Source organism: Callithrix jacchus, chromosome X (genome assembly GCF_049354715.1).
Source record: "Callithrix jacchus isolate 240 chromosome X, calJac240_pri, whole genome shotgun sequence".
Classification (NCBI taxonomy): Eukaryota; Metazoa; Chordata; class Mammalia; order Primates; family Cebidae; genus Callithrix; species Callithrix jacchus.
In genome coordinates, this window is record NC_133524.1 from 16,147,073 (window position 1) to 16,173,689 (window position 26,617).

A 26,617-nucleotide genomic window follows, 5' to 3' on the forward strand; every position below is an offset into this window, starting at 1 on the left:
CCACTGCACCTGGCCAACAGGCTTTTAAAACTTGGCATGTGCTAGGAGTTCCAGGCTGCAGTAGGCTATGATCACACCACTGTACTCCAACCTGGGTGACAAAACAAGACCCTGCCTCAAAAAATGAAAAACCCCAAAAAAACTTGTCATGTGAAAAGGGATATCTGTGAAAGACAGGATCCAAATGAGGAGAGGAAAAGTGTTTTAATTTCTAGTGTCAGTGAGTGTGCTCAGACTCAGCAACAGACCCCTGGGTTCAAAATTGGGCTTCAGTGGCTGTCACTGTGAAAGTTGCTTAAGCTCTGTGTGCCTTCATTCTCTCATGTGTGAAATGGGATTAAATATAGTCTCATCTTTCTGAGGGGGCTGTGAGGCTAAAATGAGCACACACATGGGAAGCCGGGAGAACAGGGCCCCGGGAGTGCTTGCTGGTATTTTCATTATTGTGAATCTTGATTATTCTCTGAGGCACTCTTCTTGTTCCCTGCCCCTTTTGGGTCAATGTTTTTGAAGGAAGACATTCATGTGGAAACCTGGTGTTGATATCTTCGGTCATTTAGCAAGTGTTTGAACACCTATTATATGCCAAGTAATGGTGATTTTTATAATTTGACTTGTTTATAAATGAACAACTTAAAGTAGGTAAATAATTCCTAATGGTGAATGAGTCCATCTGAGGCAAAATCTAATAATTATCACCATATATTCTGCAGAAGAGAAGATCTAATCATAACCTTAACATCCTATTAATCCTTAAAAGGGATATGAATAGTAAAATTCAGATGTATTTAATCAGAAAGTGTATGTCATCTGTCAGGTTTACTTTATTCATAAAAGTTTCCATGCTGTGAGGATTTCTTTCCCTTCTTCTTTGAAAATATAGCCTTCTCTATGATTCTCTTCTTTTTCTTTTTTAATTTAAGTGTTCATACCATTTTTATTTTTTATTTATTTATTTATTTTTTGAGATGGAATTTTACTCTTGTTGCCCAGACTCGAGTCCAATGGCACGATCTTGGCTCACCCCAACCTCTACCTCCCAGGTTCAAGCAATTCTCCTGCCTCAGCCTCCCAAGTAGCTGGGATTACAAGCATATGCCACCACACCCAGCTAATTTTTTATCTTTAGGAGAGGTGGGATTTCACCATTTTAGGCTAGTCTCAAACCATGACCTCAGGTGATTCACCCACCTTGGCTTTATAATCTTGGCCTACTAAAGTGCCAGGATTATAGGCGTGAGCCACCGTGCCTGGCCATTTTTCATTTTTTAACAGTGGTTCTCAATCCTGGATACAAGTTAGAGTCATCTAGAAAGCTTTAAAAAATTATGTCCTACTTCAGGTTGAGTAAATCAGAATATCAGGGTTGGGCGTGGTGGCTCACACCTTTTATCCCGGGACTTTGGGATGCCAAGGCAGGCAGATTGCTGGAGCTCAGGACTTGGAGACCAGCCTTGGTAATACGGTAAAACCTCACCTCTGTAAAAATAAAAATAATAATAAATAAAAGAATATCAGGGATTTGGGTGGCATTAGCTTGGAAATGTCCTCGGGTATTTCTAGTGTGCCCTAGGATTGAGAGCCACTAATGTCGAGTATGTACGCCCTTTTGTATTTTAGAGGTGGGATTGCAGATGTCCAGAATGTCTGTGAAAAGATTCACAGGATCTACAAACTAGTAGACAGCCTCCTCTTGAAAAACTGGGAACTAAGAAAAGGAAACAGTCTTTATTCCCTTCGGTACCTTTAGAAGCGTTTCTCAAATATGCACTTAATCTGAGCAAGAAACGGTAATAATTGATCGGTGTAAAAAACTTCCCACCAAAGAAAAATGCACTGCGAGTTAACCTTTCAGAGACAACTGAGACTCTATGTAAGTTCACATTTGCGTGGGTAGTTGAACCAAATTGCAGTTAAGGTTTTCCAGCAGGATCCCTCATGTAGGATCTAGCTCTAATGTTTCCTCTAAAGCTAAGACCCATGGTAGCCTGATTCTTGATTCTCCTTTTGTTGGGCCTAAGTGAGAGGAGGGGAGATGTCTTAAATGATTTCGAGAACTTGGTTGACAGGCCCTTCCTTGCGGAAAGAGGGAATGGCCCGTCATGCTCTCAGACTCCATCTCCTCAACTCAGTTCAGGGAAATAGGGACAGTGGTCAAATTCATTTGTGAACATTTCTTATAATTTTTATAGCTATATGAAATTTCACTCTCACAGCTATCAAAGTAAGAGAGCAATGTGGAGATTTTCATCATTCAAGAGGTAAGTTGTGCATAAACTTCTGTGAAATTAGCAGTTACAAAATCCAGCACCATCCCTTTAGACAAGTAGACCATTCCGTTCCCTTTTCTGGAGAGCCTTGGTGACTTGCTCCAGGTTGTATAGCCGTTCCGCTCTGTCATTAAGTTCTGTCAGGCCAGCAGAGGAGCACTTCTATCCCCTGAGCATTTCTTTAGTTGGTTATTTTTGTAATTAGTACAGAGTTCAGTTCTTGAGCCATTCTGGAATTGGTGTTTGTGGAGTCACAGCTTTGAGGGGAATCTATTTCTTTTTCTCCTAAAAGCTAATAATTTCTCATGGAAGGTAAAACTTACTGGTCTATTTATAACTCACTTACTTCCAAAAGTGATTTAAAGAAGGCTCATGATCTAGTGCATTAAGTTAAAGGAAATTGAAAGCAAGGAGAGGAAGGAAAAGCGAATTATTTTCTCTGGGTTTTTATTTCTCCATATTTGAATGCATCTCAAGCAGATCATAAGCTGTAATTCTTACCAGAAAGGAAGAATGAGTGATAGCTCTAGAAAGACGAAAATTTTCCTGGCACCAGATTCTAAAGGTTTCTCCTGTGGAATATTTGACAAAGATGTTAAATAGGAAAGTGGATAATAACGCTAAGAGATGTTTTATAACAGTTGCGTATGTAATTTTCATGAGAATGTTTCTTATAGTGACCTTCAATAAATGATTGCAGCTTAACTTTATTTGTTTATTAATTTGATGCAGTCTTGCTCTGTCGCTCAGGCTTGAGTGCAATGGCACAATATCGGCTCACTGCAACCTCCACCTCCAAGGTTCAAGCGATTTTCCTTCCTCAGCTTCCCGAGTAGCTGGGATTACAGGCATGTGCCACCATACCCAGATACTTTTTTATATTTTTGGTAGAGATGGGGTTTGACTATGTTGGCCAGGCTGGTCTCGAACTCCTGACCTCAAGTGATCCTCCCACCTCAGCCTTCCAAAGCGCTGGGGTGACAGGCATGAGCCACCGCGCCTGGCCTGCAGCTTCACTTTAACATGCAATGTGGTGATTCTATGTAGGACAAAGGTAGTGGGTACCAGGAGTACTTCCTTGAGACGAAGAAGAAGAGTAGTCAGTTAGCTATACCTGGGAAGGCACTTGGATACCCACACCGTTTATTGGCCATCCTTGGCCTAAAGTAATATCCAACAACCATGGGTTTTTACATCAAAGTGACTTAAGTGTCAGAATAATGGGTAAATAGTATGCCCTAAACCGGTGGTTCCCAAATATGGCTGATCTTCAGGACTAGGTAGGGAGCTACTTTGAAAATATGGGTCCCCCACCCCTTGAGGTCTGATCAGATGGTCTAGGGTAGGAAGAAATCTGTTCTTCCCAGGTCATTCTGGGAACTACCACAGCTTTAGGCTGCCTTCGTAAATGTCACTTCTCTTAGCTGACTTTTCAGTAAAAGCTATAGGGCTGGCCTTTTGTATACACTTAGATTATAAGGATTGTCTTTAGGTCAGGTGGGATTTTTCCCCAGACAGGGACTTCATTTCTATTCCAAAACTGACAAATGCTTATTTGACATCCTGGGAACTAGGCCCAAGTTCATTCAGATCTAGGAATTCCTTGAGCAGAATTTTAACCTCATTAAATTGGTTCCTTTTTAAATTGTGTTCTTCTTACTTATAACATTTTGATTAGCTGTTAGTGTTGAGTCTTCGCTCTTTATTCTCTCAGTAGTTGGGAAGAGGGATCTAATTACAAGGTCTCTAATTGAATAATCCAGGAGGTCATTTGGAAAATAGAAAATTTCATGTTAATGAACATTGATTAAGCATTTCTGAGCTGAGCATGATGTATGCTGGGTATTCTGTAAGTATTACCTCAATAGGTACCTAGAGAGACATAAACATTTAGTCACTTCAGGGCCATTGTTGTTTTTTTCCCAACACATCCTATTCTTCAACTTTCTTTCTTCCTAAATTCTGTGGATTTCCCCCCCACCCAAAAAAATTTGTCTTACCAATTTTTAACTGGCAACATAACCAGGAAAAGTTTGCTTATTTGTAAGCTTGAACTACATTTCCCCCCTCATTTTATGTTAGGAGAAGGAAGTAAATAAGAAAGTAAACTCATATGAAGGATGTTTGAAATATTATTCAGGTACAGCCTGGTCAGCTTAGCCTTGGTCCAGTTTAAACTATGAGAAGAAAATTGTTCTTCACAATGGTTAGCCACCTTCCTTAAATAACAGTTAAATGATGCAGCTACGGTAGCTCACACCTGTAATCCCAGAGCTTTGGGAAGCCGAGGCAGGAGGATCACTTGGAGCCAGGAGTATGAGACCAGCCTGGGCAACATAGCGAGACCCTGTCCCTACAAAAATAAAAAAATTAGCTGGGAGTCGTAGCATGCACCTGTGGCATGCACCAGCTACTCAGGAGGCTGAGGCAGAAGGATCACTTGAGCCCGGGGAATCCAAGGTTGTAGTGAAGTATGATTATACCATTGCACTCCAGCCTGTGTGACAGAACAAGACCCTGTCTCAAAAACAAATTATATTTCTTATGCCCTATCATGAACAGGTGCCAGATTGTAGATTAATGCAAATATCTTGGATCACTCTCTCCCCAGCCATATGACATGGGCAAGTGTGCTTTTCTAGCTCTCAGCTTCCTTCTTTGTAAAGTGGAGAAAATACTAGCCCCCATTGTCCTAGAGGGATACAAGGATCGGAGGGGAAAAATGTAAAAATGCCGTGAAAGCTACAAGATGCTGTACACAGATGAGACTGAATTGCTTCATTAACTGGAAATTCTTGGATTACCCTATTGTCTAAACATTGAGTCCACCAACAACTGTACAGAACCAGGATTGCATTGTTAGTTCCCAGCTTCCTCTCAGCAGTCCCACATGTGACATCTTCATGTGTATCACACATCCCGTCACACCAGTCAGCGGGCCTTCTTTTCCCCTATGGTTCAACATGTATAAAGCTTCCTGAACTTCATTCAAAGGCAGCTGAATGGTATGTGAACTTTGAAATCTTTCCAGCTTGACGTTAAAATAGCAAGTGCCAAGTTTCAGCACTTAAAACAATCCTCTTAAGTGCTGAAACTTGGCATCTGTGTGGGGTTTATTATCTTTCAGTTAAGTCAAAACAACTAAATTCCATGAGTTTCTATCTCAAAATTTAAAGCATGTGTTTTGTGTGTAATTTTAAATTATTGGTCTAGTGAATTTAAGTTTTTCTTTCATCTGCAGATGTTCACGTAAACATAATTTCCCAACATCCAGTCCTACCCTTCTTATTAAGAGCATGTTTACAACATTTGGAATGGAGCAGTGCAGGAGGGATGACTATGACCCTGACGCAAGCCTGGAGTACAGCGAGGAAGAAACCTACCAACAGTTCCTAGATTTCTATGAGGATGTGCTGCCTGAGTTCAAGAACGTGGGGAAAGTGATTCAGTTCAAGGTGGGCATGCGTGTGGAGGGGACTGCTTTGCTTCACCTTGCAGTACTTAATGGCATAAGAGAGCTGGGACACAGGCTCAGCTGGGGTCAGGCACGCTGGCACTCTGTAAACGTGATTTTCCTCTTTCTCTTTCCACTCCCTACCTCGTTGCCAGTGTCGCATCAATACCACATGAAATCATAAATGTGTACTAGCATGGTATTTCCTGAATGCTGAGGGTGTAGATTGGAAAGGATCTTTCATTTATTTAGTAGCTTTGTTCTCTGATTCTTTTCCAACACACGAATTCTCTGTATCAGGTCCCCTGCACATAGCCATCCAATCCTTCACTTAGAAGCTACATGTGACAAATGGTACATTCCCTTCCTTCCTCTGTAGGTGGCTTCCATGTACACAGTGTGACACAATTTTCACTCACTAAGTTTGTTGGTGCATTATGTTGACAGTGCCGAGTTGCAGCTTCCACCCAGGGTGTATGTTCTTTCTTCTAGAGCCACACAGAAACATAAATCATAAATCTGGATTCAAACCCCCTCTTGCCTTTTTTTTTTACATTGATTTTATTCATTGGATACTTTCAGTACTAAATGTAGTATTATAAAAACCGTGGTCTGTGATGCAGCATACTTGCTGAAAAAGGCATTCAGATTACACTTAATTATTTTAAAATATGTCTTAATCCAAGGCCAAGGCCAGATGTAATCTCTGCTGCTCCTAGAACCCATTAGTTGAATTCTAACAGGGTGAAGCTTCCTGCCTTGTCTATGATTTCATCAGATCTGAACTGGAATGCCTTTATTATGTTGAGGCAAGGAAATCGTCCTGTAATTTGGGAAAAGACGGGAATGAAACCGTAATTTTTTTTCCTGCTAGTTGCAAATGATGATGAAAAGTTGGAACACCCCCCAAAAAACAAAGATATTCCTGACATTTAAGGTTATACTTCTATCAACTGATTCTAAGATTTTAAAAAATTCTTTCATTTTTTTTCTCCTTAACCTTTTGTTTCTGTGGCATATGCCTTCCTGTTTTCACACTACTTTTTAGCACAAGCAATAACCAGTAAAGTGGAACTGCCTGGTCACACCCACATAACATTATGTTAGAAGCCGGCAGAAGAGGCCATGTGGTTTGACTAGACCTGTGCTCTTGAACAAGTCTTATCACTTCTTCCTGCCTTTTCTTTATCCTGAAAGTGAGGGGATTGGATTACATCAGTGGTTTTCCTCGTAGGGTTTCTTGATTATACTGCTTCTGTGAAGCGGTAGTGGGGCTGCTTTCAAAACTTCACACTAGTTCATGGAAATTGCACCATTGCTTGCAACAGGCTGCACCCACAAACCACAACTACCACAGCGTATTTTTTCTTTTGTTTAGAGTTCTCTCACTCTAGCTTGCACAGCTGACATGGACTCCTGAAGCTTTTTATTCTTCCTTCTAAGGGTGATGTTACAAACTGTCACTGAGTGTGGATCCTGCCCCTTTTTGGATACCCTAAGAAAAATACTCTGGAACAAATTTGTAAAATTATAGATTCATTTTGAACATAAATTATAAACACTAGTATGAATATTTGAGGACCTTTCTTTATACTAATATATAAAAACAAATCAGATTTGTCGTTGTTGAAGGCAAATTATCACATATTTAACCTAACCAGTAATAGGAACAGTATACATATAAAAACGGGATGATATTCACACCTATCAGGCAAAAATATTATAAACTCTGTTAATACCAAGAGTAGATGAGGATGTGTACATTAGTAAAAACCATCTCAGAGAGCAGTTTGTCTATACCTAGTGAAGGTACGTGTAACCTATAAACTGGCACACTCCTGGCTATGCACAGTAGGGAGAGATCTTTATACCCACAGAGACCTGTTCGAGAATGCTGACTGCAGTACTCTTTGTGGATGAAGACTTGGAAGCAGCTTGAAAAACCATCATTAGAGGAATAGATAAGTTTTATAATTTGGTGTATCCAGTATACAGTAGTTAAGATGAATCATTAAGTTTACGTGACTACATCTTGAAAACAGAATGTGGAATAAGTATTATTTATGTAAAACTTTGAAACATACAAAGCAATACTATATGTTATTTATCAATACATATTACCTGTTTCTTCTTGCATATATATACATAAATATGTGTATACCCATTATAAATAATAGACATTTATGTATATGATACATGTGTGTGGTTTTTGGCATGCATATGATGTATGTATATATGCCTGTATCTGTGTATTTGCATCTGCGTCTTTGTAGGTCTGTGTATGGATATGTGTGTTTGCATTTGGAATGTGAAGACTACACTTAGCCTGTGGAGAGTGCTCACCAGTGTGTTGGAGGGAGAAGAATGGGCTAGAAGGGCTTCAACTGGGTCTTTAATGTTTTACATATTTAAATATTCTCATTCAAGAGTGGAAAACGTTAGTGTTAAATCTAGGTAGTGTATATATAGGCTGAATGATGTATTCTGTATTTTTATGCATGTGTGAAACATTTCATATTTGTGGGAAAAAGCAGACCTGGACCAACAGGGATCAGGCACGCTGCCATGTGCCAAGTAAGCCTTAAATAGATACAAGACTCAGCTAGTATCTCTATTTTGGAATCTTCGATTGGTAACTACTTTGGGGAATGTTAGCCTGGACAAACTACCTTTGGTGAATGGCTAGTTTCTTTTACTGAGTTTTTTATGATAGCATTCTTCATTGCTCCCTAGGTCAGCTGCAATTTGGAACCTCACCTGAGGGGCAACGTATATGTTCAGTACCAGTCGTAAGTATTTTGCTTGTGAATGTCTTCCTGTTTTGTCACAGTTTGTTGTTCTGTTTTTGTTGATGTCTTGGATGTTTCTACTGGATGTATAGCTTCCGTATGTTTTATTTATTATTATTATTATTTTTAATATTTATTTTTTTCTGAGATGGAGTCTCGCTCCGTCGCCCAGGCTAGAGTGCAATGGCGTGGTCTTGGCTCACTGCAGCCTCCGCCTCCTGAGTTCAAGCGATTCTCCTGCCTCAGCCTCCCTAGTAGCCAGGATTACAGGTGCCTGCTACCATGCATAGCTAATTTTTGTATTTTTAGTAGAGACAGGGTTTAACCATGTTGGCCAGGCTGGTCTCAAACTCCTGACCTCGTTATCCACCCCCCTGGCCTCCCAAAGTGCTGGGCTCACAGGCGTGAGCCACTGAGCTTGGCCTTACTGTTTTTTGAAATGGAGTTTCACTCTCGTTGTCCAGGCAGGAGTGCAATGGTGTAGTCTCAGCTCACTGCAACCTCTGCCTCCCAGGTTAAAGCAATTTTCCTGCCTCCACCTCCCTGGTAGCTGGGATTACAGGTGCCTGCCACCACACCCGGCTAATTTTTTGTATTTTTAGTAGAGATGGGATTTCACCTTGATGACCAGGCTGATCCTGAACTCCTGACCTCAGGTGATCCATCCACCTCAGCCTCCCAAAGTACTGGGATTACAGGCATGAGCCACCACGCTTGACCCAGCTTTCATATATTTTAAAATATTTTAAACTATTTAAATAAAATTTAAATAAATCTAAATATTTAAAATGTAAGTAGTAAGAGTTGAAACAGAAATATAGAATGGATTTAAAAATAATATAAGCTGAGGATGGTGGCTTATGCCTGTCATCCCAACACTTTCGGAGGCTGAAGTAGGAGGATCACTTGTGGCCAGGAGTTCAAGACCAGCCTGGTCAACATGGTGAAAAATACAAAATATTAGCTGTGCGTGGTGGTTGGTGCCTGTAATCCCAGCTACTCAGGAGGCTGAGACAGGAGAATTGCTTGAAGAGAGACCTCATTTCTACAAAAAAATTTAAAAATTAGCTAAGTGTGGTGGCATGTGCTGGTAGTCCAAGCTATGTGTGAGGCTGAGGCAGGAGGATCACTTGAGTCCAGAAGGTTGAGGCTACAGTGAAGTATGACTGCACCACTGCCCTCTAGCCTGGGGGACAGAGTGAGAGTGAGACTCCGTCTCAAAAAGAAAAAATAATACATTTGTATTTCATTCTTCATATATTTACATAGTTTTGAATGTTTTACAATATGGTTATATTATTACTCATAATTTTAATAATTAAAAGGTATAACTGGAATAGAGAACATAAAAGTATAGTGAAAGAGCCAGAGATTGAAGCCCAAAATCATCTTAGTGTGCATTTGACCAGCTAAGAGAGCAATTTCTGTATCATTTCTGCTTATCTTGCTGTTTGCCTAGGCCATCCCATGGCTAATGGGTTAAATTAACCAGCGTAATAAGTAGAATAGCAATCCTGTCTGAGAAAAGAATAACCCCTAACAATGGAAAACACTGCTGCATTTTTAATGCTCCTATCTTTTGGATTAAGAAACTTTGATTCAAGCCAATTTCCATGCATTGAAACCTCTCCGAGGGTTAGTAAAAAGGGTTCCGGAATACATTGTGAGCTTTGAGAGCTTGACTGTTTCAATGCCTCCTCCCTAGGTACAAAATCAGTGAAATTGGTGGTCCTAGAATAAATTAATAACAGGGTTAGTGAATAGCAGGGCTAATCTACATATTAGGAAGTTACTGTAAAGCTTATCATTTGATTTTTGGTTTAAAGGGAAGAAGAATGCCAAGCAGCCCTTTCTCTGTTTAACGGACGATGGTATGCCGGACGACAGCTTCAGTGCGAATTCTGCCCCGTGACCCGGTGGAAAATGGCGATTTGTGGTAAAAGACAGTGATGATTTTTTTCCTCAGTTGTTCCTCTGCTATGTAAAGGGATATTCTTGGGGCGGGGGGGGAACCCAGTATTCTGAAGTGGTGAGGCATAGCTTTTTGCCTCACACAGTAGATGAGCAGAGATCTTTTATGAAGAACACCACAGTTTAGATCTTTAACCAACCTCATGAGTCACTTGATGGACGAAGTGACTGAGGTCACAACGTATCTGTGACAGAGTTGGGGCTAGAATCCAGTCTTCTGATCTTCAGTTCTGGGCTCTGTCTGACAAATCAGGAAGCCTGAGGAGTTCCATCCGTGGGAAGCCCCATTTCCCCGGTTGCAGTTTCAGAGGCATTTGCTATTCATTGGCTCTCCTCGCTTGAGCTGTTTGTCTGTTTCTTTCCATCTTTGTCCCTAATGAATCTTCTGTCACTGCCAGCTACATTACCTTACCCATAGAATTTCCTGCCTTACTTGGAATACCTGCTTTTGTACACTAGAGGCTAATTGTAGGCTTGGGATCAGTTAAACATGCATTCAGTCAGACTGATATCAGACGGTGGCAACCCCGTCAGGAAATGATCCAGTCTTGTGCAGAGAGTAGCCAGCAGTTTTGAAGGCCTCGTTATGTTCTGATTTCTCTCAGTGGGCCATTCCCCAGGTGAAAAGAGATGAGCTCTAAATGCCTCTGGGGAGCACTTACCTTACCCTTTACTTGTGTTTCTTTGCTCTGTACATCCCTGCTTAACACAAAGTCAGGATCTTTGTCTTCCTGGATGCTGTCATTTTGAAACCACTTATGAAGGGAAAAGAAAGGTCTTAGGATTCCTTGCTAAGGGAAACCAGAAGAACCATTACACCTTAACTTTAAAGGCTCAGGGGATGAAAGAGAGAGAATTGTTTGCTTCAAAAAGGCAGTTACTTCTGTCAGTTCCTGGACTCCAGTGTGATTTCAATGAGGAGCTTCTGAGTCTGACTTTGACTCTTCCAAAGGACGGGACTTGCAAAAAAAATACAGAAAAACTTTATTTTCCTTATTGACTAAAGACACTGAGCATCTTTTCCTGTCCTTATCATTGGCCATTTGTATGTCTTTGGAGAGATGTCTGTTTGGATCCTTTGCCCATTTTTTAACTAGGATCTTTGTCTTTTTATTATTGAGTTGTAAGAATTCTTGGTATATTCTTCATACAAGTACCTGGTCACAAATACGATTTGCAAATATTTTCTCCCATTTTGTAGGTTGTCTTTTTACTTTGTGTTCTTTTGAAATACCAGTTTAAATCTGGATGAAGTCCAATTTACCAATTTTTTTGTTTGTGCTTTTGGTGTCACATCTAGGGTGACATTGCTTATCCCAGGGTCACAAAGATTTACTTGTATGTTTTCTTCAGAGTCATAGTTTCATTTCTTAACATTTAGGTCTTGGATCCAGTTTGAGTTAATTTTTGTAGATAGTGTGTAGTACGGAGGTATTTCACTTCTGTTGTGCATATCTGAGGAATTTACTGCTTTAAAGAATAGTTTGAGAACCCCAAAGATCTCAAAATTGTTCAAATAGATATTTGATAAGAGTCTTCTGTATTAAAACCACTTAGTGAATTTGAGACATAGTGCAATGTTTATCATCTTAAAGTATAAAGAAAATATAGATTCCTCCATGTTTAATAGGCTTTCTCTTTTTTTTTTTTTTGAGACAGAGTCTTGCTCTGTTGCCCAGGCTGGAGTGCAGTGGCATGATTTCAGCTCACTGTAACCTCCGCCTCCTGGGTTTAAGTGATTCTCATGCCTCAGCCTCCTGAATAGCTGCGATTACAGTTGCCTGCCACAATGCCCAGCTAATTTTTGTATTTTTTAGTAGAGACAGGGTTTCACTATGTTGGCCAGGCTGGTCTCAAACTCCTGACCTCAGGTGATCTGCCTGCGTCTGCCTCCCAAAGTGCTAGGATTACAGGTGTGAGCCGCCACGCCCGGCCAGGCCTTCTCTTTTGACCAGTGGTTCTGGCCTACCGCCTCTATGCCCTCAAACCACCCTACCACAGGAACCCAAAGAGCTGACTCTTTGATGTTAATCAGGGATCAAAATCGTCAATCAGTGGGATGGTGAAACCCTGGAAAAGATAACGTGGTCACCGTTTTGTTCAGTTGCAATCTGCACCATAATCCAATAGGAGCACGAGCTGTTCTGCTTAATGAAAACTTCGGATTTGTTACCTTTCAGAGTGTCATTTGTTAGAGCACTTTTGAAATTGTGGAAACCAAATTATGACATCAATTTGTGTAAGCCCCTTTTACATAATGCACAGGTAGAAAATAATTCTAGCATATCCAAACATCAGAAATATACCTTCTGAAAAGGATAAAGTAGCATCTTCAGAACATGCAGTGATAAGTGCTGTTTTATCACTGTGCCATTGCAGGTTTATTTGAAATACAACAATGTCCAAGAGGAAAACACTGTAACTTTCTTCATGTGTTCAGAAATCCCAACAATGAATTCTGGGAAGCGAATAGAGACATCTACTTGTCTCCAGATCGGACTGGCTCCTCCTTTGGCAAGAACTCTGAGAGGAGGGAGAGGATGGGCCACCACGACGAATACTACAGCAGGCTGCGGGGAAGGAGAAACCCAAGTCCAGACCACTCCTACAAAAGAAATGGGGAATCCGAGAGGAAAAGGAGTAGTCACAGGGGGAAGAAATCTCACAAACGCACATCAAAGAGTCGGGAGAGGCATAGTTCACGCAGCAGAGGAAGAAATAGGGACCGCAGCCGGGGCCGGGGCAGCCGGAGTCAGAGCCGCAGAAGCCGCCGCAGCCGGAGCCAAAGTTCCTCTAGGTCCCGAAGTCGTGGGAGGAGGAGGTCAGGTAATAAAGACAGAACTGTTCAAAGTCCCAAATCCAAATAAATTTGTTTTGTTCTTAAATGATTGTATATCTTATTTATTGTGGTTGCTACATACTCGGATAGAAGGCTATGAATGCAGACGGGTTTGCAAGTCTGACTGACCCCTATGTAGCCTGGAATTCTATTTAAAAATATTTTTGTTCTCTCATAATCATGAAGTATGTTTAGTATAGAAAACATAAAATATGTAAATAACAACATGAAAATTACATGTAATCCTAACCCTGAGAGATAACTAAACATTGGAGCATTGTTTCAGTGTGTATACTTTTTTCTTTTTCTTTTTAGAGATGGGTTTTCACGCTGTTGCCCAGGTGGGAGCAGTGGCATGATCATAGCTCACTGCAGCCTCAAACACCTTGGTTCAAGCGATCTTCCTGTCTCAGCCTCCCAAGTAGCTGAGACTACAGGTACACACTACTACACCTGGCTAATTTTTAAACATTTTTTTGTGGAGACTGGGTTTTGCCATGTTGCCCAAGCTGGTCTTGAACTCCTGGGCTCAAAGAATCCTCCCACCTTGTCTTCCCAAGTGCTGGGATTATAGGTGTGAGCCACCACACCCAGCCCTATGTACACATTTTTTTATACAAAGAACATATATGAATGCAGTTGAATATGCTTTTATTCATGAGAAGCAGTCATTTCATCAAACCCTGTTCTTCATTTTACTCACTGCACAGTATGGATCTACCAGTTTTTGCAACCATATTCTTTGTTAGATTTTAAATTTTGCGCTATTAAAGAATCCTGTGCTGAAAACAATCCTGTGATGAATTTTCTTAAATACTTCCATGTATTTTTTATCATTTCCTTAGCATAAATTGTATCGAGGAGATGAATACTAAAATATTTCCAAGTTGCCTGCCAGACCACAAAACATTTATGTCAACAATAAACTTTGCTGCTCCCACTGTGCCAAGTAATTTTAATCCTTATCAATTTGATAAATTTTATGTGTTCGTGTATTTAATGTTTTTTGATTCTTGTTTGCCCCCTACCCCTTTTTTTAGAGACAAAGTCTTGCTATGTCGCCCAGGCTGGAGTCCAGTGGCTGTTCACATAATCATTGTGTGCTATAGCCTCAAACTCCTAGTCTCAAACAATCCTCTTGGCTCAGCCCCCTGAATAGCTGAGACTACAGGTGAGCGCAACTGTGCCCTGCTTGTTTGCTGTTTATTAATAATCTGTTGAATTTTTCTATATGTAATAGTTGAACAGCTTTTTTGCTTTAAAGTTCATTTTCTCAGCTTTAAAGTACTGAAGGGCAAAGTCCATTTTTTTTTCCTCCTACTCTTCAGCTGGGGGCTGTCATGGTATACTTTTTTAAATAGTGTGTTGGAAAGTTCTTTATATAGGAGTAAAGCTGGTTTCTGTCATTTCCAGGAATATTAGGGTCATTGCTACTAAATATGCCTAGTGCTAAAGCAATCCTGATATAAAAATTAGAATGGTCAGAGAATAGAACCTAGTGCAGAAAAAGCTTCAGGCAAAATATTACACCTGGACACAAGCTTTATCAATTTTTATAACTTTCTTTCCACTGACATACTTGGGATCTTGAATTTTGGAGTATGTGACATTTGTTAATTTGACATTTGGGAATAAGGACTTAAAAGATACACAAAATACTGAAATATTAATGAAATTTAGATAGGAAGAAAGCTTCTTCAAAATTGGGATTTCTGCATGATATCTGTTAAGGATGAGAGTTCTTTAATGTGTAGTCAATAAAAGAAATCATGCACGTGGTCTAGGAGAATTTCACTTTAAAAAATCGGATTTGTTCCAGACTCTGAATGCCTGCTTCTTCGTGAAAATGACTGAACTATATCTACTACTGGTTTCAGTAATGCTGAGTAATTATCATTAAATCCAGTATTTGATACTTTTCTAAATACGATCAAGATGTATGTATTTAAATGTGGTCCGCAAAGCTGAAATCTTAGTAGATCCTGGAGGATAAGAAATTTCAAAAACCACCATCTTGAGCTCAAGACAACTGAAATATTGATGACTTTCCCCTCAAATGTTAATAGGCAGTGGTAGGGTAGAAGGGCAGGAAGTTTTTAAACCACTGACTGGTTCATTATCCTGCTAAATGTCCATCTTTAACTTAAATTTATTAATGGTTTTTATATATATTGTCTGATTACAATTTATATTTCAAAAATTCCAACTATACGTTGCTGGCAGAAGCCCCCAGGCCTGTTTTCAGTAAATAGCTAGCTGCATATTGCAGGCTTTTTAAACCTATAAATGTCTTTTTTTCCAGTAGACTAGCAATTTAATTTGATGGTAGGTCCTGCCTCCTCATAAATATCCCAGTTTTAGGATGTAGCATTTCCTTTCTGTGGTAATAGGAGGTCCCTTAACTATCACGATAGCCATAGATTTGATTTGTTGCATACACTAGCAACAAATATACTACATAGTTGGCAAACATTAGTTGCTTTCTGTTGTGTGCTAGCACTTTCAGTTCACAAGGGGGTAAGAGGAATCCAGTTGATTTGAAACACCTTTTGATTACCTGGAATAATCTGAGTTGTTCATTCAGAAAGCGTAGAAAAGTCAACTGCATCAAGGTTTTAAAAGCAGCATTTATTGATTGAAAATAAATGTGTAGATAAGCTCACAACAGCATGGAATCCATGTTATTTAATGAAGTACATGAAGACTCCTTCGATCTTCCACCATGTATCTTGTGTGTGCTTATAACAACCACCATATTCAAATGGAGGGGAATTTTCAATATTTTACTGAAAAAAAATTAAGAAATTCTTTCTTCAGCAGCTCTCCATAGTTTGACAAACTTTTGGAAAGAGATAAAAACACACTCCAGTATTTGTACATTGAACGTTTATTTCAACTAATTGGCAAAGTGATAAGACAGTGCTCACGTGGCCTGAATATTGGTCACAATCACAACAAAGCTTAATCCAGCCCAGCATATACAAGTGAAAGTATAAACCATGAAGACATGTTTAGATATGTGTAAGTACTTAGAAAAGTGACGCTGAACAATTATATAGCTTTAAAAAATATAGGGCCAACTAATGCCATTTTACCTCATTCAACTCTCACTTTTTTATATGAAACATGTCTTTAAATTTTTATAAGACTTCTGTTAACTAGGCAGTGCCAGAAAGAAAGGAAGCTGCTGTAAAGTTTGCAGCACTTCTAAGTGGAGGGAAGCAAATAGGGAAGCAAAATAAATTTGGCATTAACAAGCATCCCAGAAGGAACATTCGTGCTTTAAACAATGACTTTACACATAACACTGTGAAGAGAGCAACATGTTTTCTGTAAGACACTGTTAAGAAGAATTCCTGGCAAATTAACATTCTCACTTTATTTTGGGCATCAAAAACAACTACATATGTCATTATGACCACAAAAAATTTCATCTCAGGAGTCATATGTGCCTTGGCCTTAAAAATTATGTGCTTACTATTATGAAACAATCCTGTTTCTCATCCCAGATTCAGAATGCCTAAGAAATAATTTTTAGTGTAAAAGTATCATTCCAATTAAGTCATTAAAAATAATTCCCTTTATTTTTGAAAATATTCCCTTTTATTTTTCAAAGGTATGTGATTTCCAATAGGAGTTTTTGGAGTAAATTTGCTTTTTAAAGTTCAACAAAGTTAAGTCTCCATTCATTTGATATGTGACATGTAATTCCCTTTCTTTTTTTTTTTTTTTTTATATATACCGAAATGCTGCACTAATCTTTGGTTTCATAAAACCAGGTTTCACATTATAATTTGTTTCCTTTGTCAAATACAGTAATTAATAAATGTATACTGCCTGATTTTACATGTATATGTGCCATTTTCATATGTGCACATAATCAGATTAAGAGAAACTGACCTCTAAACTTTAAAATATCCAGAAAAGGTACCTTTTTCTGCTACCATTCTAATTCATATTTAAGTCCCTTATCACTTGATTAACTAAAGTTCCCTTTAAAAAAAATTGTGTAGGCATGAATGAAGCAGCTTAGCAAAACAGTAACACTGACAAGACATCATCTTACACCATTAACTAACATGGACATGAAGGGAGTGACCATCTACAGTGTGTGAAATGCCACAAGAAGTCATCAAGGGAGGAGAGTTATGTCAGTCCAATTTCTTCAAGAACACTACGTGGGGTTTCAGCTTCCTGTGGAGGGAAAATGTGAGACTCTGGTAAGCAGATCCAGGGAGTCTTGGAATGTGAAAAATTGACACGGAGAACATGCTTGTTTTAGAGAATCAAGAAAGCAATTTCGTGTCACAGTAGTATTCTAATAGTGGCAGCCAGTGGTTAGTTAGGGTTTTGTGCCCCAAACATTGGAGACCACTAAAGGATGATTTCAGCATTCATTAAATACCTGCTAATTACCTACCAACATGTTTCGGCATTCATTAAATACCTGCTAATTACCTACCAATGTGCTGGGTGCCCTTGCTGTAAGGCAAAAAGCACTCAAGCCCAGTGCAAGCCTGCTGGCAAATTATGAAATCACTGCTATTCAGTTATATCTATGAAAGGTAAGTTATCTTCGTGGTAAAATTCAAAACCTCTTCCCTCTGTGTTCCCACAATTCTTCACCTAACGTGCCATGCGTTCTGTCACATGCATTTATAGAAATGTCTTCCTCTTGGAGATTTTCGTTAACTGTGTCCACAGCAGCATGTCTTCAGAAACAGCTATCTTTCCAGACCTCCCCAGGGCAACCAATGGCCTCACTAGAGGCCACATACAGAAAGAATACCCTGGGACAAAGGCATTTTTGTTCTGTGTAGCAACCAATACTGGTTTTTAAATGTCAAAGGAGGTCAAAACAAACCAGGCATATCCAGAAAAAAATTAGTTAAAAAATTTCCAAAGTGGCTGATTTTGCAAATCACAAAATAAAGGACCAAGGAGGCCAACTTTCAGGTATTACTAGCAACGAATTTTGTAATTAAAAGGCAACACCGTCTTTTAATGAGGGAAAATAATATAAATTTTTGGTGTCCAGTAATAAACTTACTTTTGCATCCTAATCATGGTACAGCACAAAACAAGAAGAGAAATTATATTAAACCATAAATCTTTAGAATATTAATTGCATGTAAAGCACTTCATGGTGTAATCTAAGTAAATTAAACTCTATTGTCTGTTTCCTTATTTGGAAAATATGGGTAATAGCACTTACCTTCATATGTTGAGATTAAGTGAGTTAAGGCTCTGCCTAATTTATAGAAAGTGCTCCAAAAATGTTAGGTGATATAGTTAAACACTTGAAATCTACATGAAGGTATTTAGCATTTAGTACTAAATGCAAGTACTATAAACCAATTCTATTTATAAAGCTCATGACCTTTTAGTATGTCTGCGTAGTAATGAAAAATGGGTAAAAATTAGCTTTAGTGAAAAAAGGTATTTTTTTTAAAAAGAGTCTAACCTATGAAGTATTCTTGCCCCCTCAAATTGAACCTCAATCTAATCAGGTTACAGATCTAAATAGAGATGAGGGATAAAAGAACAAGCTAAATATTGCCACATGAATACAATGGCCAAATCCATAGTGTACGATGTTCTACAGCATAAATAACCTGGTTTAAAAAAAATGGCAAGGGGGGGAAAAAGCAGAAGACTTGTTAAAGATTAAAAGAGACTTAAAAGACACATCAGCCAGATACAACGTGAGAGTCTTGGTTGGAAACTGATTCTAACAAATCAAATATAAAAAGGCATTTTTTAGACAATTAGGAAAAACTGAGCCAGGCACAAGATGTTAATTATTAATTGCTGTTAATTTTGTTCGGTGTGGTACATATCTGTTAGGGACACATACTGAAATATTAAAGACAAAATGACAGAATGTCTAGGGCTTGCTCTAAAATACGGAGGCAAAAATGGGGGAAGTGTTTGGGGAAACAGTATTTGACATCTAAATCACATAAACATTAAAGAAAAATTTAAAATAATTATTTCCATGTAATGTTAAATAGTTTAAAAGTTCATGTGGCCTTTAATGTATTAAAGGATGCCTACATTGAATTCTACACAGTTTACATACTCAGCTTATCCATGTAAAAATGTCCCACAACTACTGCTTGGAGCTGGTCAGACTTTTCCCCATGTGCTCACTGCCTGCAATCTTATATAGCATTTCCTGAAGACAATCATATTGCTTATCAAACATGCATTATTGAAAATATTTGTCCTTTCTAAAAGGCCTAGTTTCAAAGAATTCTTTTTTTTTTTTTTTGAGACGGAGTTTCGCTCTTATTACCCAGGCTGGAGTGCAATGGCGCGATCTCGGCTCACCGCAACCTCCATCTCCTGGGTTCAGGCAATTCTCCTGCCTCAGCCTCCTGAGTAGCTGGGATTACAGGCACGCACCACCACGCCCAGCTAATTTTTTGTATTTTTAGTAGAGACGGGGTTTCACCATGTTGACCAGGATGGTCTCGATCTGTTGACCTCCTGATCCACCCGCCTCGGCCTCCCAAAGTGCTGGGATTACAGGCTTGAGCCACCGCGCCCGGCCTCAAAGAATTCTTTACACATTTTATTCTTGTGAGACTTGTACAGAGAGTTTAAAAATAAAATGTGTTGATAATATAAAATGGAACTTTCATATATTCACACTGAAACTGCAGCTCAAAATTAGCCAGAAAAGCTATTATCTAAAGTAGTAAAATTTATAGAAACAAAAAGTCAAATGGTGGTTACCAGGGGCTGAGGGAGAGGGAGAAATGGGGAATTGTTGATTAATGGGTATAGAGTTTCAGTTTTGCAAGACAAAAAAGTTCTGGAGATCTGCTGCACAACAATGTGAATATACTTAACACAACCGAACTGTACACTTAAAACTGCATAAGATGGTGAATTCTGTGTTATGTGTTTTTAACCACAATTTTTAAAATTTGCCTGGAAAAATGAAAATATAACAAGTTATGAGGGATGCAGAAGAAAAAAGTCATTCACATGAGACGAAGTACATGCAATACTTTTATTTTAGACATGCAAGGAAAGTTATTTCAGAATCTACTAATTTAAAGCAAGCAGCTGTATACAGATAGCAAAAGAAGCAACATTTTGTTACAGCTTAGCACAAGGCATCCAACACAAACAGGCATGAGACAATGTATATTTATGTAGCATTAAAACCAGATGAATAACATATTGTGGGGCAGGAGGAGGAATGGAGGGGAAAAATGGAAATGAAAGACCAATGTGTTTCAATGCTTCCAATGTATGGTGCTAAATTTCCCATTTGATTGCACATCCAGGTGCTTCAAATGTAGTGCATTACAGTGAGAATGTTAAGAATGGAAAATCTTATCTGTATACCTGCCTAATGCTAAGTGTGATCAAAATAGATTTTCATACATCTTCTTCAGTGGTAAATCAGTTTGAACATCTTGTGAAGTTATTGTTTAATAACTTACTTAACTCAGGCTTTACGCTCTCTAGATATAAACAATGAATTGTTTTCCTTTTGTAATAAAATATGCTGCATGTTTTATTAAAAGAATATGCAATAGTTATCAATATTAAAGGTTTTAAAATTCAGAAATATAATGCCACAGTTAACAAAGCATTAAGTATTTAAACAAGGACTTAATATATTAGAATGCCATCACTAGTAAAATATAAGTATTTAGGTATTAAAACTGACTATTAAAATTTTTGAACTATATAAACTCAGCATTAATGCTTTGAAAGAGTTGTTAAGCAACAGATACTGCAGAACAGACTTTTCAGACATAGCTCTCTAATAAGTTCTTAAAGGGATTGTTCGATATTATACAGCACAAGTGTGATTCAATAAATGTAGCACTACAAAATTTGCTAAGACTGAATGTTTTAACCTTGAATATATAATAGCACAAATTAATTTTAGTTTCTTGTATTTTCACATTTACTTTTATGTGATACATTAGAACACATTAGCTCATACAGATTGTAAGATATTCACACAAAATAGTTTCTTTTTTTAACCTCAATATTTGAAGACCAAACCATACTATGTATTACGGTACTGCTCATTTTGACCTAGCACTTCAGCTACATTATCTTTGGTAAATATTTTAATGATTGTCATGTTTTCCTCTTGTAAGATTAATCATAGGTGGTTCATTAATGATAATATGTATGTGTTTAAGATTTAATATTACTCAAAACACTACTAGGTCATATTTTATCAAGATGAGATTAAAACAGTTTCAGAGAGGAATCAGCTGTATCAAGATCACATATAGAATGAAAATAAAACTGAAAAGTTTGGAATGTGAACAGGAAAAAAATACAATCATAAAAGTACTAGTTCTGAAATATTCTATATAATTATACAAGATAATAAATCACCATGCTGAGGATATTTTCTTTCATATGTATATCAGCATTCTATTTCCTCTGTGAAATTCTGCATACTTGATGGGTAGTCATTTAGTACACAGGGACATTAAAATATTCATGACGTGGCTACAAAAGAAATGCATATATTCTTACACACAGTATACAAACTGACAGACACAATCAGATTTCTAGAACATAACTAAAACTTAAGTTTCTGTTTGTTTTTGTTCTTTGGTGTAAGGCTGAATATATAACTTCTAAACAGTGCCCAAGAATTTAGATTCATTTTTTTCTAACTTTCCTATATATAGTGGTCAAAAGGATCACTGACATCCTCCAAAATTTCTACAAAATCCTAATACACTATATTTACTACTAATACTATGAAAAGATTTTCAGTGTAAGTCATCTGGTCAATAATGAGTTGACCAAAAATTCAATTAGAATATTCCCCTTCCACCAGTGTTTAAATTCATCAAAATTTTATTACATGAACTAAAGAACCTAGAGAAAAATCCTTCCCAATAAAGAGTGGAAAAGTAGTCACTCAGCTGGTATTTTAAGTAGCAATGAAGATTTTTAACAGTTTACTTATAGCTACAAAAGCAAAAAATCCAAAGAATGTGACTAAGACTGAGGATATTACTTTTTTAAAAACCCTCAAGACAGATTTTAACAAACTCTCCAAACAGATTTGAGTGTCTACAGAAGGACTTCTAGGGGCTCCAAGAATTCTCTGAAATTAGAAACAAAATGATGTACAAATGTTCCTGGGGAGAGGGCACATCACCCTTCAGGCTCTCAAACGGATTATATCCCCCCCAGAAAGCAATTTTAAAATTGCTTATTTGAGTGTCTTTAAAGTATCCTCTTTTTAATATTTATTCAAGTTGAAGCTTTGAAATGTTGAACTACAAAATCATGTAAACAGTTTCAAAAAAAAATCTAACAAATCCCTAAACTTACACACCCATTAAATACAAAAGTATCTGAAGACAAAAGCCAGTTACATTTTAATCCTCAAAGAATTCCTAAATATTTTAAAGAGATAGCTTCCCTTTCCTCCCCACTCAGAATAGATTATAGTGGAATGAAGCAGAAAGTTAAAATCATATTAATAAGAAATTAAACTCCCAACTACTTCATTTTCTTATAGAAGCTCTCACTTTCATAGGGAAATTCTTCTGTATCAATGGCATTAGTGATTCACAGTATTTAATGAATGATTTTTGTGTCAATGAACCTCTGAACCTATTTCCATATTCTGTGTAAAAAATAAATTGTAATCCCCAATAATGGATAATTATCCAAGTAAAATTCCCTATGAAAATATCAGTTTAATGAAGTAATTGGGACTATCCCTTGGGACTTAATGTAATTAGACTTTTCAGGTAATGCCAAAATGTAAATAACAAACTTGACAAAATTGTAATTACAAACTGAATTTATATATCCTACTACATTTTGATGCATGTCAGTACTCCGGCACGTATTCTAGTACGCTTTCTTATACCCCATGAAACTCTTGCTGTGATACATAGTCTCTGTTTTCTGGAGAAAGAACAAGAAAAGTTTAAGTCTGTCAAATGACCTTTTCCTAAATAATACCAACCTGTCAAATAGCCTTTTGCCTAAATAATACCAGTTCTTTGAGCCTTTATATTATAGTTTTTCATCTTTTTATTTTCTCTCTTAATTTTCTATCATGCCATGTAAAAACCAACCATCTAGAGCTTATGCTCGTTAAAAGAAAAGAGGTGGTTTCCCAAATAGAGTTGAATATGCAACCATTCCTCCCCAGGAGACTTCCTATGAACTACACCAACAATTATACAGGAACAATTCTCAACATGACCACCCAGGCATTTCCACCACTTATACGCTGACACACTTTTTACTACTTTCAGGAAAGAAAAGGGCTGATGATAAGCCAAACTATTCTTTACAGCCAATGATCCATATTACTATACTTAAATAAGAAATTAGCATCTATTAATTGTGAGAATACTCTTCATAGGGAGAAACCTTTCTTCATTGGAAAAACATCCTTCAAGAAGAAAAGAAACTCTAAAATGCACCAAAATAAATGTATTATTTTTACCATTTTTAAGTCTTTTAACAACGTTTTAAATAATCTCCCACTTTAGACTACTAGGGTCAGAAAAAGTTCTGTTATAAATGCCTTAAGGACCACTTAACATTTGAGGTAATTTTTTAGCTAAGTGATATGCCCATAATTAGCCAAAATATTTTCCTCTCAGATACAAAGAAAGTAGATTGAATTACAAACTCCAGTTTATAACTGAATCTCTCTCTTACCACCAGTACCTCTTGTGAGTCACATAAAAATTATATCAATTAGGAATTAGGGAGGGTGAGAGTAAAGTCTGTCATAGCACACAAGAGATCCTGTGCAGGCCTAAACCTACTATCTTGTTCTTCCCCTGGGTACCTGTACGAAACAGTCACATATAATACTTAGCAAACTATCAGTTTCTTAAAACACTAAAACCCCAGTGATTTCAGTTAAGTGGTAATAAAGGCCACAATGAAAACAATGAGAAAAAAATTTTTTAATCCAGTTGTATTATATAACTATAAACCACATATTGTCCTAAGTACAGATTCTCTGGAGACCTATTCTTTGAATAAAGATGACAATGCGTTATTTCAACCTGAAACGGGCCTTCAATCCCAGGAACTCTTTTTTACTCCTCATTAATTTGCTTCTCACTAAGTCTACTGCCAACTCCTCACACGATCCTCAAGCTATATACACTCCTCCCCTTCTTCCCAGTCCCAACGATTCTCCTATAGATGATGTCATTTCTCAAGACTAAGAAAATGACATGTTCTCAATTTTGCTCATCTTACTGATAAAGAAAAAAAAGTCTATAGCTTTACCCATTATCACCTCATAACCAAGGAGAAAGACTCTTCTCATTCAAGACCAATGTTTTTGATTCCACTCCCATTCTCCCTTCCAATATACCTTTTTTTTTTTCGAGACGGAGTCTCATTCTGTCACCCAGGCTAGAGTGCAGTGGTGCGATCTCAGCTCACTGCAACCTCTGCCTCCCGGGTTCAAGCAATTCTCCTGCCTTAGCCTCCTTTGTAGCTGGGATTATAGGCACCTGCCGCCACTGCACCCAGCTAATTTTTTTTTTTTTTTTTTTAGCAGAGAGGGGTTTCATCATCTTGGCCAGGCTGGTGTCAAACTCCTGACCTCATCCGCCTCAGCCTCCCAAAGTGGTGGAATTACAGGTGTGAGCCACCACACCTGGCTCTAATATACTTTTTCTTCCCCCCTCCCCACCCATGCCAAGAGACAGAGTCTTGCTCTGTCACCCAGGCTGGAGTGCAGTGGCACTATCTTGGCTCACTGCAACCTCTGCCTACCCGGTTCAAGTAATTCTCCTGCCTCAGCCTTCCAAGTAGGTGGGATTACAGACGCGCACCACCATGCCTGGCTAATTTTTATATTTTTAGTAGAGACGGGGTTTCACCATGTTGGCCAGGCTGGTCTTGAACTCCTGACCTTGTGATCTGCCTGCCTCAGCCTCCCAAAGTGCTGGGGTTACAGGCGTGAGCCACTGCACCCAGCCCCAATATACTTTTTCTTTTACTCTATTCCTCTTTGTCCTTCTTAGAAAACATGCACTTCCACTTTCTCCTGCATGAAGAAAAATGTTGTTCTCAAAACCCTACAAAAAGGACCAGATGTAGTGGGAAGTGTAGCATGACAATTAAACAGCAGAGAGAAGTCAAGTTACATCTGTTCTCAAAACCTAAGACAAGCCCTGTTACCAAGAAATTTCCTAGATATTCACCATACTAGGCTTTGACTCAAGTAAAACCAACCGGGAGGCTATAACCAACACTGATAAAGTAGCAATTATCTGCAGGCTTAAGTCTTGTTGACATGAGAAGTGCTTAAGTAAACCAGTAATATTGAATATCCATGACTCAATGCCTAGACTACTGATTCTCTTTCTAGTAGTATAATGTAGTAAAAGAAAATAATTTACATTTAATGAAAAGTAAATATAAATAAGTGTAATTTCAAGTTATTGCTCTATTGTAGTTTTTCTTATAAAGGGACTTTTTGACTTATTCCTTGCACGATAAAGTGGTATGCTTCATCCTTCATATTCTAGAACACAATGGTCCTTTTTATTGCCCCTAATCGAATTCCATGGCAAAAGATGCAAAGTCCTTACTCTCAACTCTGGAACTCCCTTTCTTGTGTCAAAGACCAAGATGGCCAGAGAGTATCTAAGTTCACTAAAATCGATTTTGAGCAATAAATGAAAAAAGAAAAGAATTGAAAGCACTCTATAAGGTGACTTTTAGATGACAAGGATCCTGGTGTCAGTCTTATCTCACAAGCATTTGTGAAGTGCTAAGAAAGTCGAGAGATTTTTTTTTTTTTACATTAAGTTAGCAATGAGTGGCAAGAGCTACATGGTTGCTCCAGATGGTTAGTGTCTAAAATGGCCAAGACCAGACAAGTGCTTTACTTTACGTGCTGAAACTTTATTTTAGTAAATTCTACTCTACTTTTACCATCTGGGGCAACACGATGTACACTCTTTCATTCACACAGTAGCATTTTTCCATTTTAAAAAAATGTATAATACTAAATACATGCTTGTTTTTACACTGGTATAAAAAGGGAAGGGGGAACTTTAAACATTTTCAGAGGTAACACAAGTTGGCTAATATCCTGGTCCTAAGCCTGGGCAACATGGTGAAACCCTGTTTCTACAAAAAATAAAAAAATTATTCACTAGATGTGGTGGCATCTGCCTGTAGTCCCAGGAACGGAGGGGGCTATGATGGGAGGTTTGTTTGAGCCCAGGAAGTCGAGGTTGCAGAAAGCTGAGGCTGTAGTGAGCCACTATCATGCCACTGCATTCCAGCC

The 26,617-nt window shown here is 38.1% G+C and overlaps 2 protein-coding genes across 12 annotated transcripts in view; one reads left to right on the forward strand and one right to left on the reverse strand.

Annotated features, from left to right (window-relative positions):
• The window catches only part of ZRSR2 (zinc finger CCCH-type, RNA binding motif and serine/arginine rich 2), a 32,940-nt gene extending 19,571 nt beyond the window's left edge, over positions 1–13,369 (forward strand). For 2 of the 4 annotated variants that reach the window (XM_078363389.1, XM_008988998.4), the window contains 5 exons: positions 2,217–2,261; positions 5,512–5,725; positions 8,458–8,513; positions 10,340–10,449; positions 12,864–13,369. In XM_078363389.1, coding sequence (XP_078219515.1) covers positions 2,217–2,261; positions 5,512–5,725; positions 8,458–8,513; positions 10,340–10,449; positions 12,864–13,351 — 913 coding nt within the window. In that variant the 3' untranslated portion in view covers positions 13,352–13,369. The remainder of the gene's footprint in view (positions 1–2,216; positions 2,262–5,511; positions 5,726–8,457; positions 8,514–10,339; positions 10,450–12,863) is intronic. The other 2 variants (XM_035289402.3, XM_002762653.5) reach the window with 1 other exon arrangement.
• A 2,825-nt stretch (positions 13,370–16,194) lies between these two features.
• AP1S2 (adaptor related protein complex 1 subunit sigma 2) overlaps positions 16,195–26,617 on the reverse strand; it is a 30,526-nt gene continuing 20,103 nt past the window's right edge. For 3 of the 8 annotated variants that reach the window (XR_008478986.2, XM_008989003.5, XM_078363391.1), the window contains one exon: positions 16,195–17,517. Coding sequence is in view for 6 of the 8 variants with exons in the window: in XM_008989003.5 (XP_008987251.1) it covers positions 17,470–17,517 (48 nt within the window). In the remaining 2 variants the exon portion in view is untranslated. Of the gene's footprint in view, positions 23,245–26,617 lie in introns of all 8 variants that reach the window. The other 5 variants (XM_078363393.1, XM_078363390.1, XM_078363394.1 and 2 more) reach the window with 3 other exon arrangements.